The 15,531-nt window shown below is 39.4% G+C and overlaps 1 protein-coding gene across 2 annotated transcripts in view; it reads left to right on the top strand.

Annotated features, from left to right (window-relative positions):
• The window catches only part of poc1a (POC1 centriolar protein A), a 53,070-nt gene extending 38,381 nt beyond the window's left edge, over window positions 1-14,689 (top strand). For both annotated transcript variants that reach the window (XM_005724679.2, XM_005724680.2), the window contains exon 11: window positions 13,777-14,689. In XM_005724679.2, the coding sequence (XP_005724736.1) occupies window positions 13,777-13,887 (111 nt within the window). In that variant the 3' untranslated portion in view covers window positions 13,888-14,689. The remainder of the gene's footprint in view (window positions 1-13,776) is intronic.
• Window positions 14,690-15,531: the final 842 nt, after the last annotated feature.

The raw sequence follows: 15,531 nt of genomic DNA, 5'->3' as shown, positions 1-15,531 counted from the left end.
CTGCAGTACAGAGACATTAAAGAAGCATAAAAAACCCACCACAACCTCACAGTGTTGTTTGGTTTTCTAATGCTGTGCAGTTATGTTTAGTTTTATTCCTCACATTTATTGTTATGTTTCAGTATTTTAGCAGTTATTCTCTACAGAAGGTGACTGGGGATCTGTGCATTAGCTGTTTAAGATTGGGCTCCAAAATGTAATTGTACTTAACATCCTCCAAAGCAAAAGCTTAAAAAAAAGAAACTTGCTGTATGGCTAAAGTCTGGCAGCTGAGAAAAACTGTGTCTCTGTGATGTGAGTAAGCTCTGGTTTGTTTGTGAAATCTGTCCTTTATATTCATTTGGTCATTGCCATCAATTTCCTCTATATATAAGCCCTTTTTTAAATACAAGGGTTATATATGCAATTCCTGGCTTCCCTTTGATTCCTGGGTGCTGCGGTCTGCTTGCCAAAGTACAGTATCTTGAACATAATACTGATACCCGAGCTGCTCCTGATGCGATGATTGGAGTGTGTGTGTGTGTGTGTGTGTGTGTGTGTGTGTGTGTATATACACGTTACACAGAAATCACTTAGACGTAGAAGAAAGTGCTTGTATGAATATGTGTGTGAGTGGGTGAGACATATATTTATAAAGAGTAAAATAGAGTAGAAAAGCAATATACAAGAACCTGTCCATTTACCTTTTAGACACCATAGGTTTTTCTGTATCTGGTGAAGGCCAGACCGGAGCCTGGAGGACTAAAAATAGATCGCTAAGGAAGAGCTGAAAAAGAGGAGTAACCAATTTAAACTCCGCAAGCTCTGTTTGTTATCAATATATGTCCTTTTTTTGTTGTCTTTTTTTTTTTTTTTTAACTACACAAATGCGATTAGTGATGGACACTGAAAGGCCACAGGGAATAAATGTCAGAAACAATTTAAGGCTCTGCAAAAAGTTTATCTATAATTTTCACTTGAAACTTTTTGCAGGCGAACTTAAACAGTATTAAATGAAATGCCTGTAGCTCTGTTTAATTTGATAGGAACACAACACAGCAAGACAAAAATACAGAAACAAGAAACTTTCTTTCTGCCTGTGGCACAAAAAAAAGAGTTTTTAAGTATTTAAACACAATAAAATTGTTCAAGGTACAAAGACAGCAGGTGAGAGAAACAATTTGTCATGTGTAGGGATGGGTACCGGTATCTGACATAAACGGTAGTAACCAGACCGAAAAGCAACGCACATTTCGGTGCTTTATTTCGGTGCTTTATTTCCCTGAGATGTCATACACTTTGAATTCTAGCCAATCATTTTACCTTTCCAAGGATTGTAGGCGGGCCCAGGTACGTACGTTCTTTTAGAGCAGAGCTCCAGATTAAAAATGCCCAAGGCGAAGCGGTCAAAGTCTGGCTGTACTTCACAGCAAAAGATGCAAACTCAGTAGCCTGCAACAAGTGCTTTAAGCTGATATTATGCAAAGAAGGTAACACCAAGAATCTGACGAAACACCTGGCGACGCATTTTGTTTTTTTTTAAAGCCGAGAAATGCGCCATATTTGATAGCTTGCTGCGAGACCTCACACCGTGCACATCTACTGCGGGTGTGGTGCCTGTTATCGGACCTGGAGTTAGCAACATCCCCCAAGAACTCGAAGAGGAGAGTCCTGGCCCGTAGCCCTGCCAGTGTAGCAGAAATGATGACGGATGATGATGGCAGCAGCAGCCGTTCTTCTCTGCGTGAGTAGCTTACTGTTGTTCATGTGTAATTTACATTGAGTAGGCTAACCACGTTATTACATTAATGCATGTAAGGTGAACTAGCAAACATCATCGTAGTTACATGCGGCTGTCTTCTTGTTTGATGGCAGATACTCCCTTCACCCTGGACAAAAAGGCTAAAATGGAAAAAGTGGAAAACAGCTAAACATGAGAGGTTTTTGGACAAAGTTTGTGTTTTTTTCCATTGATTAAGCACTGCTTCCAGCCAATAGTGATACCATATATCCCCTATAGCTGCAGAAAAGGCTAACATTGTTATCTTTTTACAAAAAAAACAGCTAAACATAAGAGGTTTTTAGACAAAGTGTGTGTTCTCCATTCTTTAAGCACCGGTTCGAGCACCGTTTGAGCACCGGCACCGTTTCAAAAGTACCGGTTTGGTACTGGTATCGGATAAAACCTAAACAATACCCATCCCTAGTCATGTGGTTGAAAAAAAGGAGACTAAAATAATGAGGAAGAGGCAGCAGAGAAGAAATAGGGCACCGAGAGGACACAGATGTAAAGAGTTGAATGAGATGGAGCTGAGACAGCAGAAAGATGTTTGGTCTTTGTCTGTACTCGATGTAGTGTTTCAGCTCCGAGCTTGTGCACTCTGAGGAAAATACATCATTCATATATGCGTGCTAGCAGCACTTACTCTTGCATAGTAAGTGTAAATACTTAACGGCCTTGCAGAGACACAGAAACACTCCTTGTATCCGTGTGTTTCTGTCAAAGGGTTCGCGCTGGCTCTTTCACCTATCCTTTCTTGAGCTTCAAACTGTAGTTCACCATGTGGGAGCGTTTAATATTGGGCAGGAACTGCCAGGCAGCTAGCTGACCCCTCCCAGGGGGTGGTGCCAGCCTTTTCTTTCAAGCCTACTGTACCCCAGCCCCGATACCAGATGGACCATCTGCATCTGGTTTGCTATTCGGCTCTCTTGAAAATTTGTTTCATTCTTGGTTAGTGGAAACATGAGCGATGTCATTTCTAGGACTAGATATTGTTAGAGGAAATGCATCTTGGTTTCTGTAAGCTTTTTCTTACTTTTTTCTGGGTGTTACTGGGAAAAAATGGCCTTCCCAAATAGTTACAATTATTTCCAGAACAGAGTCATTGTCTTCACACCATATTAAGCCTGTGATTTGTTATAAAGATATAGGCAGTGACTGCGAAAAGGAGAAAATAGGGCAGTATATTATGTAACAAGGTCTGGATGGCCAGCAGTAAAATCATGGACATTGTGGTCATGTGGTATATACCAACCACTGCTAAATACCCTGTAATTTCTGCTCCTTTTTTTTAGCTGTTTTGCCAAATAAATGATATGAGGTGTTTGCTAAAAATGCGGCCCGCAATACAATCAAACATCTCTACTCCGATCTCGTCCATCTAAAGAACGTTGTTCCACAACTCTTGTCTTTTGTTCAGATGCAGCTTCGCAAAGCAAAGCCATGCTGCCATGTTCTTTTTAGAGAGAAAAGGCTTTGTCCTGCACAAATTGTACTGTCACAAACTTTAACATTTAACATGCTAAAAGGGGCAATGCACCGTCTGACCTTGGGATAGCATTATGTTAACATACACATTAATGCAAACTAACCAGACTTCAGCTTTTATAGAGGTGCTCACACTTCCTTGATGATGTTAATCAAGTGAATTTGATTAGAAGCACCTGGCTGCTACTTACCCTCTGAATTCCTATGGAAGCAGTAAGGGTGTATTAGTTTTTCCACAGGGCTGCAAACTTGTACTCTTGCACTCAATTATAGTACTTATGTAAGTTTTCCTTCTTTATTCACACAAAGTCACACTCAGAGTAGTCTTGTTGAGGCTGATGTTAAAAGCCAAATGAAAAGAATCTCAAGAAATGCAGAAAATGGAAAGAAGAACAATTTTAGTTAACAGGTCTTAACGTGGAAGGCTTTGGAACATGTGCAAAGTTTGAAAAAGATGAAGGAAATGGCTTGAATTCATTCATCTGTAAATGCCTGATGGGGTATTGTCACGTTGCCAGGCGGGTGGCAATGTGAAATTAAGACCATACATGTATCTACTAGAAGTCTGAGGGTTAGCACTTGGACCAATATTTTTTTTAACTTTGACTCTGCGCACATGCAATGTTAAATGCAGCCGGACAAAAAGTAAGTCTGAGGCAGGCTCAGTCGTTGGTCGTTGAAAAGAGATGTGACCTGAAACAATCTAAGGTGCTCGTATTACTTTCTTAGCTAGTTCAAAGTGTAATTTAGCTACTGCCGCCCATCCTCTGGAGATTCGACTGACAAGGCAACATTACTTATTTCGGCACTATAGTCCTACTCCGTTATAAATCTTTTTTTGAGCACTGTTTTTCACCATTACATTTCTTTGTAACTATAATACTTGAGGAGACCGGGAGGAAAGATGATGAATAATTCAGCATTAAACTGAATCTTCCAAAGGCTCAGAGTCTGCTGTGTTAGCTGCTTTTCTCTTGTCTGCCCCCTCCCATTTCTCAGCTGCCATAACGCTTTCTCTCTCCTCTCTTCGCTCTTAATTTATTTTTTAAATTTTTATCTGTGCTGAAATCAGGTCACATTTACATATAATGTGCCATATTTTCCACCTCCTTTTAAAATCAGACAGTCTAAATAACAAGTAAATAGACAGATGAAATGGATAAAGAAAAAGATCAGTATGAAAATGTCAATTAAAGCCTGCAGTTGGCTTTCAGATATTTGGAAAATTAAATTTATTTGGAAACAGCCTATAACAGCCCCTTTCTTATATCTCCAGGAAGATTTTTTTTAATACACTGGCTTTGCATTAGGATACATTATTTCATGGCTATCATGTTAACTGTTCTCTTCTTTGTATGACATTTTTCTTTCTCTGCTTATTCTACGTGTTTGTCCATCGAGTTCAGCTTCATAGCAAAATATGACACAGTCAGTCTGTTTGTTTGTGTTTATGGAAGTGAATTCTACTGTTTTTATTTTTCCTGACAGTCGGCACAAATTTCTAAGTAATGTAAGGAAGTAAGTATAGTTTGTATCTGTGGGAGGTTTGTTGTCCAGACAGTGTATCGCTATGGCAACCAAGAAAACAGAGCTTTAAAAGAAGAAGTACTTTAGACCAAACGATGAGCTTTTTCTAAATCTAAGTTGTTTGCACTAACCAAATCTTTCCGTGTGATTTGTTGTGATTTAATAACATATTAAAAAATAATACAAATGATTTATGAAAATCGGTGACATGTCTGAGTTGTACTTGGGTCTCTGGTGTGAGTAGCAAAAGTGATTCACTGCACCACCAACCCCCGCCCCGCCCTCCAACACATGGAACATATGGACTTTTTTAAGTAAGTAAGAAAAGTTAAAAAAAAAATTTGTGTCTGTGAACATGAAAGTGTTCATATGAGACTGGAGAGAGATCATGTTCAGGAACAGAAAAATAATGTGTGTCCAGAAACCGATATAAGATGGTTAAAATCTATTGACAGTCTCAGTTTTAGTTTTTACTCTTCGTTAACTAACCTTATTCTATTTCTTTTTACATTTTCTTAGTTTTTGATCAGTGTTGTGTTTGTACATTTACGGCCACATGACCACAGAATTGATGTTAAAGACGCTAAACTGAAGCTCTAAGGAATATTAGGAGAATGTGAAAGGAACATGTTAATGGACTGTAAATTCCCTGAGAGCACTTTCTCACAATATTTTTAATCAGTTTCTGTGAAGAATGGCCTCTCGAACACAAACCGCTGTTCTCTAAGGAAACCTTTATTTTTCTCTTTCTGAGGAATTTAAATTCTTTCCAGTATTTTTGATAATGAGGAACTTGAAGAAATCTGATTTATAAGATGAAAATTATGCCATGTCGCTGAGAGCTGCTCATGACAGGCTCGATTTACTACCTCGAGTATCTCAGGGAAATAATCAAATGAATTTAAACTGATTTTAAGAGAGAACAGATGTACACTTGTAAAGGTTAAACTGGGTTTGGGATAAGGAATGGCTGTATTCATGTTTTGCAGTCTGTTAACAACAATATTGTGTCAGTATACAGGCCAGTATTTGCTTTTTGGTACCAGTAGTTTAGTGTTGTATTAATAAACTTGTATTTGTTAAAATCTTAAATATACTATTTTATTTTTTTAGCTGACTCTTTGCCTAAAAAAATGTTAAAAGTATTAGCATATGTTGTATTGCTCTGAACCTTATCCCTTAGATTCTGGACTCCTACATTTAAAAAAAAGTTCATGTTAAGCCATCAGTTTACTCTGAGAGATGGTTAGGGGCCGTCAACACCCATGTCCGAAGGCAATATGCTTTGGGGTTGTGCTTTCATCCCTTCATCTCTTCATCTATTTCAGTACTGTCCATCACCCTGATATGTCAGGAACACCTGGCAGGATCTTCTTTGGTGGAAGAAGTTTTGGCAGGAATGTGGACTTATACTCAGAGATGAACTTTTTTTGAATTTTAAGGTCAAAGATCAAGGGCGCTAAGACTTACATAACACATTTTTGACCATAAGTCAAGAAGTCATACTTTGCTTATAAGGAACAAATGCGTGTTAGGATTAAAAACAACTAGCAGTTGATGGACACGTAAAATAGTCAGGCTGTAGTTTCATATATATAGGTGTACCACGCCTCTTGCCCTCAGACAACTGAGATAGGCTCCAGCTCCACTCCTGCCATGACTCTGAACTGGATAAGCAGAAGAAAATGGATGGATGATGATTTTGTTTTTGTTTTTTTCAAAGAAACTGTGAATTATATGTCACTGAATGTAATTCAGGATTCTGCAGGTCAGTGTGAATGGGCTGTTTCTTATGTAGCACTTTTCTCCTCTACTGGAGCACTCAGAGCGCTTTATACAGCATGCCTCATGCACATCCATTCAGGTAATTTTTTTCTGTGTCTAAGTGCTTCCTATCTAACATTCACACTCCAATGAACGCATCTCAGAAAAACTTTGAACACTGAGTTCAGTGTTTTGCACTCTCCAAGACTGGAGCAACCAGGTGTCGAACCACCAACCTCCAATTAGTAGATGACCCACACTACCACCTGACCTACAGCCAAATTAATCCTTTCATTTAGTGATAATAAGTAGCAAAACACGTGTCTCATAACATGATTTACAGACAGATGTTTAAAGTCTCATGTCCTCCTGCTTTTTACATAGAGTTAAAGTTTGCCATGTCTCTTAAACAAAAAATCCTTTGCCTACTCTTTGAGCTTTATGCTGTCTTACAAACATTATTCTTACCTGGTGGGCTATTTGGTGGCTTTCTGCCAACAAAATGGTTTAGATGAGGATATGTATACACACCCCACACCTGCTGATTATTAGTGTGATTTGATTTTCTTTTTATCCCCATCATTTAGCTTTTGTGGGCTATTGTTCCTTTCTTTAAACTTTGTAGTTTCTACTTTAATGTATGTTTTTCCTGTTCTTTTCATGTGGTCGTGGTGTATTTAATAACCTCATTTAGAGGAAAGAATCAACTTTTCCTCCTCGAACCAACACTAGTTTGCCTTCTTTTGACTTTCAGACTCTTCTAGCACAGGTCATAACAAACCTGAAAGACTTTGTAAAAGATCCCAGTAATGCTCAGGGCACTGGAGAACATAATGTGTTCTGGAAAGGAAAGAAAAACAGCTCTTTCTATTTTTAGGAGCATAAAGATTTGGTTTCCACTCCACATGAAAACTATATGCCTGTATTATGTTGCCGCTGCCTGGGGACACGTGCAAAAATCACACACAGAGAGACACCAATAGCTGGCTTGGCTGAGAAACAGGGAGCCATATCAGGTTAGGGTAGTATTGATCTGGAAAGGGGAGACAGGTTGACGGAAGGAGAGAAAGCGGAAATGCAACATCTCACACGACGCATGAAATAGCAGGAGATTTTATCTAGTTTGACTACCCAAAAGAAAACATTACTCGCCCACTCAGTGTTGAACTCAGTGCCTCGTGATGTGTATCTTAGACTATCAGAGACTAAGCGTTTTAATAGTCTTTGTCAGTTCCTGCATCAACATGTTTTTGTTTATTCATATTGTAGCTCTGTGGAGTCAGCAGAGGAGTGATGAGATTAAAATGGGAGTTCTGTAACGTGTAGGAACTTCTCTGAGCTAAAGTCGTTTGGTTCATAATAGAAAGACAAAGTTTTGAGTTGTTTTAGAACTGGGAAAACCTGCACAGCCTCTTTTAAAAAAACAGCCTCGCATTGGTGCTTATTTATTATTTCTCTTTTATAGTGGGCTTTAGGAAGCACCATAAAAGAGGCGAGGTTCAGAGGCAAGTTAAAGAGCAAGTCAGCTCAAACATCTGCATTAATTGCAGGACTGAACCTCTAAAAAAATAAAAATCGGAAAAATTTGACAAAAAAAGAGTGTCTCTGAGTTTCTATCGTGGACACAGTTTAAACTTAAAGTTTGGATGGTCAACCCCACTAACGTGTTCAGGTTGTTCATAAAGGAGGAGGATGAGTTTGTAATGAGCTACCATAGTTAGCAGGACTGGGGCTAGTCTGGACAAGGCACCATGACTTCAGCTCTTTATTTAACACCCACATAGATGTGGGGAGCCTGCATGAAATACCTTCCACTCGTCACACCGTGGCATGAAAATGGAGTTAGCGTTTTGGTTTCACAGGTATTTGCTCAACCACTGAAACACCTGTTCTCCACATGCCAAAATGAAGTAGATTAAGTCATCTGCAGTCATCTCGAGTCTCTCTTGTTCTCACCCGCTCACATCCTTTCTTTATCCTACATCATCTAGGTCTTGCGATGATAAGACTGAAAAGACAGGTGATGAATTTTAAAAAATGTTTTCTTATCCAGCAACACATGTCATTTAGTCACATATTTTTAAGCGATATCGTAATTGTAGCAAATGATAGAGTGAAAGTGCAAAAGTGTTGAGCAGTGTTGAGGAGTAACGGAGTACATGTACCAGCCTTACGTATTTAAAATACAAAATAGGAGTAGCTGTATTCTGTTACAGTTACAGTTTAAAAAGGTGGTGTTCAGAATACAGTAACTTTGTTGAAATAAATGGATTACACTGCAATTTTTTCCTGTTTCATATATCAGGCTATGCCCTCTCTATTTTTGGCAATTCCACGCCGGTGGAAACCCAAACAAAACACGCATTGAGGCTCTAAAGCCTGTGTCTCAATCTCGTGGCCTATATCACCCCTACTTGCAGCCCACATAATGACGTGACGAAATGTTTTTTAAAATTATTGTTCAAAAATTATTTAATATGAAGGCAGTGTAGCCCAGTTGTAAGTAAGCTATTAAGACTCAACTATACACTTTTTTCGTGTTTTTCTCTGAAACGATAAGTTCCATTGGAGCAGCCTTTCAAAGCCTCTCTCTGTCTCTCGCAGGCAAAGTTGACCCAGACAACAAAGTAAAGCTAGTTTTCAGTTACGAGCCTGACACGGGACCTGACATATTAGCTAGACGTCCATTTACTACGGTTTGGAGCCACGGACCTGTTTTATATACGTGCAGAATCGTTTTGTACACGAGATCGCTGCTAAAAGTGCAGCCTTACCTAATGTCCACCCTACTGCTCATTTTGTATTAAGATTTAAAAATCTAGTTGTTATTGGTATGGCAAGTAACCTTCAGTAATAGTAATAAATCACACAGCAATAGTACATTCATGCAGTTGTAAAAAGCTTGATAAAATATTGTAATCCAGAATTAAATTCAATTCAATTTTATTTATATAGCGCCAAATCACAACAAAAGTCGCCTCAAGGCCAGAGTATTCAGAATATGTTACTCTCATTGAATAACGTAACGGAATACGTTACAAAATATATTTTGTGGCATGTAATCTGTAGTGGAATACATTTTAAAAGTAACCTCAAAACTGGTCTTGAGCCATCCCTCATTTCTCTGTATAGGAAATAGATGAAGCAATTCATCGACATATGTGAGCTTTCTGGTTATTTCTTTATGTACGCTTCGGGAATAGCTCTCCAGGCTTCTTGAAGGACATTCAGAGCTCTTCTTTGGATGTTGGCTGCCTTTTCTTCTGTTCTCTGTCAACATGATCCCACACTGCTTCAATAACTCTGGGGAAGGCCAATCCATGACTGATAGTGTGTCATTGTGTATTTTTCTATCCAGGCATGCTTTTACTGCGTTGACAGTGTGATCATTGTCATGCTGAAAAATAAGGCCACTGCCAAGGTGTTTCCAGATGATATCTCATGGTGGCTCAATATCTGGCTGTACTTTTTCTTCTGCTTTCACAATTCCATCAATTCTGAAAAACATCCCCAGCAACACTGGCTCAAATGCAGCCCCAAGACATGACAGAGCCTCCACTGTGTTTTAAAGAAAGCGTGAGACGCTCACTGTTTTAACTCTCTCCTGAGCTCTATTCACTTGGCATACCTCAGTCCTTTTTTTCCCTTTTCCCCCAATGGAACAAGTTCTGTGTTTTTGCAACAGGCTGCTAGTAACAAAAAGTGCCTTTGGTTCTGAACCAAACTGGTTCCCTGTCTATGTGTAGATGCAACACTGGTTCATCCCTTACATTGGGTGCCGTTTCATGCTTGAATGATTCATAGGTCAGTGTTTAGTGTCTTAAAACACAAACAAAAAACAACATTCCTCTAAAAATGGTCAAGTGCGAGAACTGGACTGAAAATGAGTGAAAAACCATTCAAAGTTCAAAGGAAAAACTTTGGAAAGCCTGAGCCAAAAAACTTGGAGAACTGTTGCTCAAGACCACTTTAAAAAGAATATAAGTCCATCTCTTTAGAAGCAAAATATGAAAAACAAGGGGAAGCTCAAGAGTTTTGTACAGTAGTGTGTTAAATCTTTGCTCATGTCTTTAATTGTGCCTGTTCATTTATCCATGTGCGTGTCACATCTCATCCACTGCTGGTTACATTTTGCTAAATATTGTGAGTGACTCATCTCTGTGCTGCTTTTTAGTAATTTCAAAATTGCCCTCACTGGCACAAAGCACAGCATACCGTACAATTACAGGTCGAGACATGCTGACATACTTACATGCTCTTACTGGCCCAAATCTAGAGTGCCTAATCTGTCTGGGGATGTTGTGTTTACTGTTTGATTGTTTCTGCCCTCAACCAAATTCTGTGGCCAAGCCCTTCCATCCAGATTTGCTTAGTCGCTGTGATTATGTTTGTCACCAGGCAACATTAGCTCAGTAAAACAGTTATGTAAGAGATGCAGGATTGCCACTTAACTGTTTACAGAAGACTCATTCAGAATTACTGTCATTTTTTTTTGTGATTTGAAAAAAAGAAGCTATGTTGTAGCATTTAGCTCAGATGTCTTTTCAAAAAGATTTTTAAATGCTGCTTACTTTCTATAAGACAGTTGGAGTAGAAAAGGTGCTCTGCCTGCTTTTTTTCATCGTCTTATCTTTTGTAAAATAAGCAAACAGCCAAGGAGATCTCAATGAATCATATTTAGACTCATATCCTTGTTTATTACACCTCATAGTTAGAATTACAAGCCAAGGGCTGTTTGTCTGTGTAGCGCTTTTCCAACATAGAGGACATTCACAGTGCTTGGCAAACCGCAAAGAGAAACCGAAAAGAATTAAACAAATCTAGACTTTAAAACAAAAACTATATATGTTTTCAGTGCATTCACAGCTGATTTGAATGAATGAAAGGCACTTGAATGCCAGAGTAAACTGGAGATTGGGTAAGGCTACTTTGCCACATGATTTTGAAGGTAGTTTATCTCTTATTTTTTGATTCCTGAGACTTTTTGCCTTTAAAAAAGACCTGTGTTTAATTATCCATTAAATGACATTTATTACAGTTTTGTAACAAGGTTTTTATGCTTGCAGGGGAAGATAAAAAACACAGTGTATGGCTGCTTTACCACTGGTTGGAGAACTGGGTTTTGTTTTTGTTGTAGCATTAGCGCAGTGAGCTGCACTCTGTGCTCCACCTGTGTTTGAACTCTCCTTCATACATAATCCATTTTAGCTCAGAAAGTCATTGAGATAAAGCACAGTGGGTGAAAAGTTCATCCAGTTGCATTACTGTAATAACCAGGATTCAAAGCCTTCCTGTATCCAGTAGGGTTGTGTAAGGTGTGTGTTAGGTGTGTGTAAGAGCTAACTAGGTTTTGTCTTTTAGTACATTTGAGAACCTTCTGTATGACTACACAGGTCTGACGGTCTCTAGGAAAAGCTAAAACCATGACAAAATACTGGGTTATCCAGCATTTCCCAAGTATATGGAATCATGTTTTCACCCAATTCTGTATTTAACTCTTTTCCTTCTTGGAGATGCACAAACATGGAGCAGGCTTTTGTGCTGAGTTTTGTCAGAGTTAAGTTTAAGCCCTGCAGATATTAATGTAGAAATTAAGCGAATGTATCATAATTGTACTGTACATTGTTATAAAAGTACACATGTATTGCAATACACTTATGTATATCTGAACAAACAATCTTAGAAATGTAAAAGTGACCTCACATATATTTTGCGAAGCTATGAAGAAAAGACAACAGTGCACTGAAAAATCACACTGACACACACACACACACACACACACACACACGCGCACACACACACACACGCGCACACACACACGCACACGCGCGCACACACACAGAGAGAGAGAACAGCAAAGACATAAAGACATCAGCTATTGATCTTTTGTTTCTTTCAGTTCTGTGTTGAGTACAGTCAGATCTCTTCAGGCAATGTTGCTGCTTTAAGCCTGTTTGTTGTACACTGACTGTGTGTCTGTACTTTAGAAAAGCTGCCTGTGTACCCACAGGGTTTCCAAATTTGTCATCCTTACTCTTCAGCCAAGTTTTCAGGTGGATTTTAGATGATCAAATCGATTTTACAGCTGTTTGAATTTCTTTCCGGCAATGCTGCCAAACAGGAAATGAGGTCATATCTCAGCAACTGTGTCATTTATTTTGACACCAAACCAAATAATTTGATTATACCAAAAAAAAAAGAAGTAATTTGACCACTGGGAGGTGCTACAATAAGCAAAAACATGTTTGTTCTTTCAGTCCACAAAGTCACGCTTTTAACATGACCAGATTAAGTTGCCATGGCGACTGAGCCCTGCTGAATCACTTGGACCCCTCTTTGGTGCATGCAGCTATGTTACACTTGAGAATTTTTAGAACAGGTTCAGTAACATCAGTGGCCACTGATGAGATAAAAATGCCGGTTTCTTTCGAATATTTTGTTGTTTCACTCTTGCCTGATCATGTAGACGAGCAGACTTGCTGTTTCATAACTCCCCCGAGGGTCTTTTATCCATATTTTTTGTTGGTTTTTTTGGAATTGCAGTTTTGAGGCTGTTACTGACTGCTGTTGGAAGTTGGGGTTTTTTGTCATATAAAAACTTTTAAAAAGTAGAATTAAGCGTTTCATCATTTATATCAGAAGCCGATATGAAGTTCATAATGTCTAATGTGAGTTCTCACATTAACACAAAACCTCCGGCATTGTCAGTCGCACCCATGCTGAGCAGTGTCTTCATTTTAATGGTGACACCTCTGGAAATTACACCTGGTGGCCCCTCTCATAAATGGGCTCGGATGACACTGCGCTCGAATGTACGGGAACAAATGCGCCACAATTACTGCCACTGTTGGAGGGTGGTCAAAAGAAAAGTATGTCGCACTGTGATCTCACTGCCCACACATTCCCGTCCTGAATCGGAAAGCTAGTTTCTTGTACTCTCTGTGTGAGTAAGTGTGTTTATGCAACCGTGTGAGAGAGAGAACAAGAGAGAGTGCGTGCCAGACACAGAGACTGTAGTGTTTTCAGTTCGTGCAGCAGATTTTGCTACGATAATCAGCTGGATTGTTTTGCTCGCCCAACATCTGTCTCAAACACACACAAACACAACCATTATATAGTCATTACTGTCAGGCTGATGCTGTGCAGCCCTCTCTGACATGCTCTTTCTCTCTTATACATCTCCTTCCTCCTTTCTTTGTCTTGTTCCTATCCTCTCCTGTCTTCTCTTCTTCCTCCAGACGGTTTCGATCTTGGAGCAGCGGCTGACGCTGACGGAGGATAAGCTCAAGGAGTGTTTGGAGAACCAAATGGAAATCGGTCTACATCTCCAGAGAAGCGAGGAGGCTTAACGTTAGTGGTACCAGAGACACATTGATCTGTGTTGTTGGAGGGGGGAAGTGTGGTTGCATCAACACCATACACCGTTGCCATTTGATCACACTGAAAGCAAGGACTGAACCTTAAATGCACACTGAGCTTTCCCGCTGATGTACTGTGTCTGGCTGTGTTGAAAAGAGATATGAGAAGTGAAGGAGTTGAATATTAGAAAAGTTTCAGTACAGCAGTGCTGAGCATGCAGTCGCTTTCCTGCTGACAAAAAGACCCCACTTTACCGCTGTGACACACTGTGTGCGATTGAGCGTAATGGCTGCCTGTACAGGTGTTGACACTTGTGCACAGTGTGTATGTTTTTACCCAGTCTATATTGTGCAGGAGGCCATTAGCCACTGGGGGGGGGGTTTTCACCGAAAAGTGCATATTTGTGTAACCATCAGTCATATTTGTCATTTTTGAAAGGAAGGATGTGGCTCAATGATCCTGTTGCGTTAAGACAGTTACTCAAGACGTTTGTTCTCTGGTAACGTTTACAGAGCCCCCACAGTGCCTTTATTTAGTTTAAGGTGAGAGAATGTTTCCAGCTGACAAGCTTGAGGCCATTTTTATTACTATTTCTATTTTAATTACACAATGCATCTGGTGATAGGTTTTGTTTTTTGTTTTTTTTACTGAAATTACCATTCTTTAGTGCCTCCAGCAAGTACTGAAAGATAACAGGTTGTTGATTTTCATGGTGACTATAAATGATGCCAGACCTCATATTTTATGTTAAAGTAATGCTGCTTTTTACATTGGTTCTTTTTGTTCTGTCAATAAAACTTTTATCCACTGAAAACAGACTTTTAATAAATGTTTTCACTTCTCAAGTGTGGCGTGAAAGCCAAAGTTAGGTGATGAAATATTTCTGGTTCCCTTTTCGTTATAATGAGTACCATTTTTATAGCTTTGTAGAAAAAAAAATGTAACAGGCTATTACTAAGAGACTGTTCATTTTCTCGGTGGGAGAGATAAAGTTACTGCCAGAGAAGTCATGACTTCCCTGTCTTTGTTGTGCTGAGCAGAAATGTGAGGATCATGAGCTGTGAGCGGTGTCATCCATTGCTCATGGCGAGTAATTTTCAACCCGTTCTTTACCACAGTTTGAGCGATGATAAATTTTTTTTAAAGTATTGGGGTGAATGCTCCTTCCCCGCTTGTGTCCAAAATTCTTCGGTTCCCCCCCGAGTATTTTACGTAACCTGAGCGCTGATGCTGGATCAGTATTTTTATTTTTAGATGCTTCATTGAAAATGTGCCCGAGGCTGCGCTTAGACGCACACTGTGATTTTTCAAAGAACAGATCCATGGTGTTTTTTGTTTTGTTTTTTGTGTGTGTGTGTGTGTTTTGTTTTTTTTGTTTTTTAATTCAACAAACTGGAAATATGATTATATACAGTAATGAGTCATCTCGAGGTCGTTGTGGAGGACTCATGGCTGTGCCATTGAGAAGGGAAAATATTAATGCCTGTTTCTTTAAGACCCGGCTCGGGCTCTGCACTAATGGAAAAAGAAGAAAAACAAAACCGGAATTCTGGAGCTGCAATGCCGGGCCCACTCTCTTCCTTCCTGTCTGGGGCCCGGGGACACACATATATATGCACACACACACATGCTCA

The sequence above is a fragment of the Pundamilia nyererei genome, unplaced genomic scaffold, assembly GCF_000239375.1.
Source record: "Pundamilia nyererei isolate P.nyererei 1_Seehausen unplaced genomic scaffold, PunNye1.0 scaffold00012, whole genome shotgun sequence".
In the NCBI taxonomy this organism is placed as follows: domain Eukaryota; kingdom Metazoa; phylum Chordata; class Actinopteri; order Cichliformes; family Cichlidae; genus Pundamilia; species Pundamilia nyererei.
This window is presented reverse-complemented; position numbering and strand designations above follow the sequence as displayed.